Below are 6352 nucleotides of genomic sequence, written 5' to 3' on the forward strand. Positions count from 1 at the left end.
GCTAACAACGTGGTTGTTTGAGCACATGAACTCATGGTATTCATGATTTAAAGGAACACATTGCCTTGGATCGGACGAGTTGGTATATAAAAAAGCGTTTGTAACCGTTTGTTATAAAATGCATTTTATAACAAACGGTTACAAACGCTTAGAAGGATAATTTTACTCCCATAAATGGCCGACCGTGTTAGTCGACGAGGTAAAAGGAAAACCGTGCAATTTCGAGGCATGTTTGTGTGGATCATTGTATTCTACTTTTACAGCATCTTTCTACCCATATGCATATAACAAACGCTTTTCAAAGACCAAAAGATCCAAGGCAACGTGTTTCTTTAATTTGATGAACTCTATTCCATGAACTCATAATTTAATTTTATGTATTCATTGTGTCAAACAAATAGTAAAATGTTTTTGTTCTTATCGTGACCCACTCTCCGATCCACCAGCAGCACCCTTCTCATGATCAGACTCTCTCTGGCGTCACCATCTGACTCTTCTTCACCCTTCCTCCCTTCTTCCTCTCTAGCCCTCTCATCTTCCGTGGCCCGTTTCTGTTGGGCCTCTCTGGCCGTATCCGCCTGCCTTTTGAGCTGCAGATGAGCTGCAGATGCAGCGACCTCTTATTCTGTGTCTTCTTCGGCATCTTTGAGACGAAATGATGGCACTCGTCTTTTCTACTGCAGAAATAAGTGCGCACACGTGTGTTGTAAGTGTGGAGCACGTGCTTACGTACTCGTGCAAGTGACCGTTGGGGAGAAAAAAAAGGGAGTCAGTGCGCTGTGCGCACGTTGGCTGTAGAGGGCACGCACGTCACCCGTACTGGGGGTGAATCCGTACGGGTGACGCAGAGAAAGTTCCTCATGCACTATAAAAAGTGCAACGTCGTGTCTGCGTGCTCCCAAATCCGTACTGAGGCGGTACTCGGCACGTACTCGGCATAACGGCACGTAGGCCTACGGATCCCCAAATCTTGCCCACGTTTTTGCACGTAGACAGCACGCACTTGCACGTACGGCGGGTTGGGACCGCCGCTTTACGTGCAATTTTTTGTCTGACCTACATCAAGATTGCCACTGTGGATTTTTGTTTTCTCAATCAAATAAAATGTTAGTGTGGATGGCAATTCCATTGCAGAAAAACAAACATTTACCCTCAAACTGGGGCGCTGTACTCCTTTTTTCAAATTGTCTTTATACTACGAGTACGACCGATACGATACAACCGAAGGACACATTTCAAAAAAGGGAGTACAGCGCCCCAGTTACTGGGTCTCAGTTGCGAGTGGTTTCTTTTTTCTTTTTTCGGAAACTAGGCCTACATTAGTAGATAACAAAATTGAACTGCAGAATAAGCCATTCCACGGGGCGGGCTTTGGCGAGGGCGGTTGGGACGAAAATCTCAAAAGAAGCCGTCAAAACTTTTAAACACTTCTCTAGTTTTCAGCATTCTTGACACTGTTCTATAACCACATCATTGGCCTACAACGTGACTCATAGAACCTTTCTACTTCCTCCCGGATCGGACTCGATCGGGCGTCCAACAACCGCCCCTGCACTACATAATAATTCCGGCGTGTCCGGTGTTAGTTTCTTCCTCCTCCATGCTTGCTTGACATAATGTCGAGCAGTGCCGCAGGATTGAGATTGTGTAAACAGGGCCAGGGCCGAAGGTTGCAATGGTTGAATGGATAGCTCCATGTCTACCTCCATGGTTGAACGAAAAAGCAATCCCATAAGGTCAACCACAAAAAAGGCTTGCTGTACAATCACTCCATGCATTATCACTAGTTCACTGGAAGTAGCGATAGCGATTGTGGTTGCCTTTTTCTGCATAATCTTCTGCATCTATCTCTGGAAATTCCTCCAACTTTTATGCCCATTCTACTTTGCCATTGCTGGGATTCCTGATCGTACACAACTAAGTTCAGAGCATAGAGTTCAGAGTAAGTGTTTTTTGTTGGTGGTGTGTAATATCATGGAGCAATGGTAATACTGTGTACACTTATCCGTGAATATACCACCATAGTTTACCATTGATCTATTTAGTATTAGTCCCACCGTCATCGTATGGGAGCAGGCTCATATCGTAAGTCATCGATAAATATAGTACAGAGTAAAGAAATTACAACGAGCAGGAGCAAGGAGTTAAACGATCAAAAATGCATTTACTCTTGTTGCTTGCAGTTTGTACTTGGGTTAGTTCTCATGATTCACGGAAAGACTGGTTTTCCAGTCTAGTTTATAAACAGTTTGTGACAGGTGTGAAGCTATTTGCGTATATGGAAATGAAGTATTCAGGACATCGACAACCAATGAGAGAAATTTCAGTAGAATAGAATGCTTTCTTAAGTGTGTGTTGGATTGACCAATCAGGATTGTTCTTGCAAATGAGTGGCCGAGTGAGAGTTCACAGCTTTTGGTTGAACTTTTCAACCCACCTTCTCCCCTTTATTTATGGTCCACAAGTTTTGGCACGAGAATGGGACTTGAATCAAGTCTAGGGCATGGTCAGCATACATGTACATTCTCAGTTTTTCCCACAGGGTTTTAAGTTTTCGTATCTGGCTATATCATCCTGATATGATTGGTGTTAAGGCTATCAAACAAATGATTAATTAATTAATTAATTAATTATTCATTGAGAGATAGGGAATGATCAAAAGTTCCATAAGATTAAAGTAATTATGTTTAAGTTCTAACTGTTTAATCCCTGTCAATAAAATGTCAAGGTATGATTGTGGATAAAGGCAATGAGCAGGCCTCATCTCCATCGCAATTTTTCACTTAATTTTGTGATCAGATAATATTTGTTGCCATAATGAGAGAAAAATAGCAGTCAGATTCGACACCTTTGCTATCTCAAGTATCCCTCTCTTATAAAAATTAACCAGGCCTCAAAACTACACTTGGCACCCACAGCAATTGATGTGGTGCCCTATGCTTTGGTGCCTTTTGCATATCTCAAAATACATTTTAACACTTAAATTCCACTGCTCATAGAGGAAAGAGGAAAATTGCAGCCCCAAGGCTTGATGAACTGATTTTCTTATTTTATATTTGTGTTTTCCCCTTTTTTTCTTTCTTTCCCCTGAAGTAAAACCATGTCAGCTGCCTCAATGATTGGTCGCAAGTTTCTGGTTACTGGTGCTACGGATGGCATTGGTAAGCATACAGCTTTTAGACTGGCCAAGACTGGAGCAACGGTTCTCATGCATGGCCGCAGTGCGGAGAAACTCCGCAAAGCCACGGAAGAAATCGAACAGAAGACGGGAAACAAGTGTCTAGAGTCATACATTGCGGACCTGGGCTCCCTCGACCAGGTTCGGAGTCTGTCGGAGGATATCCACAAAAAGCACTGCAGCTTGGATGTCCTTGTGAATAACGCTGGTGTTTACCTGACCACACGGCAAGAGTCTAAGGATGGATATGAGATGACCTTTGCGGTAAATGTCCTCGCCCCGTTCCTCTTGACCTCACTCTTGATGGACCTTCTAAAGAAGGGACAGTCAAGTCGCATCGTCCATGTCAGCTCCATCTCCCATCATAATTGTCCGAAAGGCGGTTTGGATGACCTGAACTCTAAATCAAATTACGCCGACGGCCGAGGGGCCTACGGATTGTCGAAACTTTGCGATATCATGTTCACCTACAAGATGGCGAGAGATTTGAAAGCTGATGACATCACCGTTAACTGCTTGGATCCAGGCACGGTGAACACCAACATGCTCATTAAAGCATGGGGGCCAATTGGAATCCCAATCGAGGAGGCAAACTTCGTATTCAGAGCTGCTACTGACCCTGTCTTAGACAAGGTGACGGGGAAGTATTTTGTAGATGACAAGGACACAGAAACCTCGGCGATTGCATACGACAGAGAAAAGCAGGATAAACTTTGGGCTACCTTGGTTGAAATAACAGGGGCAGTTTACTAAATAACACTGCCTGGTGGAGGAAAATTTAATAAATGGATAAATGCAAAAAGAAGTGTTGATGGACTCCTGTTTTGACACATGGGAATATTTCCTCAAAGGTTCAAAACGTGAGGACATTATTACAATTGTTTGTATTTGTTCGAGAGAACTTTTTAACAATGAATTCGTTATGTTTTCATGTATTCAAATCATGATTAAGTTTTGAGAGTTTTTTTTGTTTGGTACTTTGGTTTTGATACTTTTAGCGCAGAGTACTAAATGACAGAGTACTGCCCATGATGCAGGCAGTTTTGTCTGTACCAGACTGATCAAAATAATTATTTTAATTCAGTTAACTTGGGAGTATCAAAAATACGTAGATCTGTTACAATTAAACATAGAGTATGTGTGACTAGACATTGCAGCGCATTTGGCCTCAAATTAGTTTGTTTTCCTTGGCACTGGACATGTTTCGTTGTTGTCAAAGACCAGTATTCTCACTAAATTTATCCTACCATATGCATGAAATAACAAACTTGTGAAAATTAGGGCTCAATTGTTAATCGAAGTTGCAAGAAAATTATGAACGAAAGAACACCACTGTACAAATTTGTGTGCCTTCAGGTAGAAATAAAAGGCTTAGGCTGAAGTCTTTTAATATTTAAGTGAGAAAATATTTCTCAAAACCTATGTTACCTCAGAGGTGTACTAGTAACAGCTCTCCGTTGCTGTTACCAAGTAAGTTTAGATGCATATTTTGAGTAATTACCAAATGTGTACAGTGCATTAAAGTAATATTTCAAAATGGGCGATGGGGTATTGAAAAATCTTCAATTCAATCTTTGAGCTACAATTTGTGGTTTGATTTGTGGATTTTATTTTGTATTTTAGTTAAAAAAAATAGTATTTTTTGGTAAATCAATAAATAACTGCCTTTGAACTGCCATTGTGTCAATTAAATTTTTCTAAATTTAAACGATTTTCGAAATCTATTATTTGAAGAAGTAATTGAAGCCAGTAGCATAGTTATTTTTGTATCCTCGATCTACTTCATTTAAAACTGTATTCTTATTATCTTATGACACAATTTTCTATTTCACTTTGATAGAAATAAACTCAGGTTTAATAAAAGGCTTAGAAATAACCACAGAGGAAGAAAATGTTGTGGTCTTAAATACATGGGTGGTTTAGGTTTCTTTGCAAGTTACTTTTAATGGTACCTAGATTTTAAGTAGAGTTCAACCCAATAAATATTTTATGAAATATTTTATATACACCGTACCAAACAATAGCAGGTTGATTTTTGACCCTGTTTTTTTTTCACTTTTCTCATTTCTTTCTTTGTTGGTCCCACAGTTCTCTCATCGAAATCATATTTTAGAAGATACAAGTAGCTGGTGCAAACTGCTTACCAACCTCCAAAAAGCAAAAAAAAAGCAAAAAATATTTATTGGCCTGCATTTCGTTTGTAGCAGAGTCCTTTTAGCAGTGTTGTTGACTCGGGTCGGTGACTTAAGACTGGAGTTGCCCAATTTCCCTGACTTACGATTTGATTTGGGGAAAAATGACTTGAGAATTTACAATTGACTTGAATTGACATTTCGCCATGGATTAACTCCTAGGGCAAGGCCAAGTCGCCACCAATCTCATGATATATTCCTTCATTTCACAGCCCTGCAATGCCTTGTCCATTTTTCAAGAAAAAAAACGGAAAAAAAACCACTAAATTCAGAAAATTTAAGAAAACAGTCTTTATTAAAAATCTCATAACTCAGTAACTTAATACAGAGTCATAAATATTCCCAACTCACTTTCTCATAATAGCAACTTAACAATGTTTATATATACAGATGTAAGAAATATAGGCCTGGTGATTCTTGATGCAGAAAATACTGGATTTGATGCATAAAAGTAACTAGCACACAGAACACAAAGAAACTGAGCTATGGTGTTTTTCCCCCCCCCCAAAAAAAAAGGCAGCTTTGAACAAGAGTACCGTTTGGAATTGTTGGCAATGTATCTGCTACAACCATGTATGGCTACTGTAAACGCCCCCACCCCTGATATCACCCTTTTGGTAAACATGTTATTTCTCAAATTTTCAGTTGGACCTGCAAAGTATGAATGTACTAAGTGTCATCCCTTCTTCATTTGATAATAAATTAACTCATCAATCCCAATTTCATAGAGCTGCTTAAATTACTTTAAAAGGTGTTTTCTGTCAAGCAAAAATAGGTCAGAAACCAGTCACAGATTCAAACATGTGACATGGTATTTTGGCTGGTAACCTTCTTCCTGTAACCATAATGTTGTGCTTTGCTACTTTCTGTGCTTACAGACACTGGACACTAATGGTCATTGTCAAAGACCAGTCTTCTCACTTGGTGTATCTCAACAAATGCATAAAATAACAAACCTGTGAAAATTTGAGCTCAATTGGTC

The 6352-nt window shown here is 39.8% G+C and overlaps 1 protein-coding gene across 2 annotated transcripts; it reads left to right on the forward strand.

Moving 5' to 3' along the window:
• The first annotated feature begins 1425 nt into the window (after positions 1-1425).
• Positions 1426-5555, forward strand: LOC139938494 (polyprenol dehydrogenase-like). Of its 2 annotated transcripts, none has more exons than XM_071934059.1 (2): positions 1426-1942; positions 3094-5555. In XM_071934059.1, the coding sequence occupies exon 2, from the start codon at positions 3101-3103 to the stop codon at positions 3929-3931; it is 831 nt and encodes a 276-aa protein (XP_071790160.1). In that variant the 5' UTR covers positions 1426-1942; positions 3094-3100; the 3' UTR covers positions 3932-5555. The 2 variants fall into 2 exon arrangements, with proteins under 2 accessions (XP_071790160.1, XP_071790169.1); XM_071934068.1 differs by lacking the exon at positions 1426-1942 and adding an exon at positions 1967-2085.
• The last annotated feature ends 797 nt before the right edge of the window (positions 5556-6352 follow it).

Source organism: Asterias amurensis, chromosome 1, assembly GCF_032118995.1.
Source record: "Asterias amurensis chromosome 1, ASM3211899v1".
Lineage (NCBI taxonomy): Eukaryota > Metazoa > Echinodermata > Asteroidea > Forcipulatida > Asteriidae > Asterias > Asterias amurensis.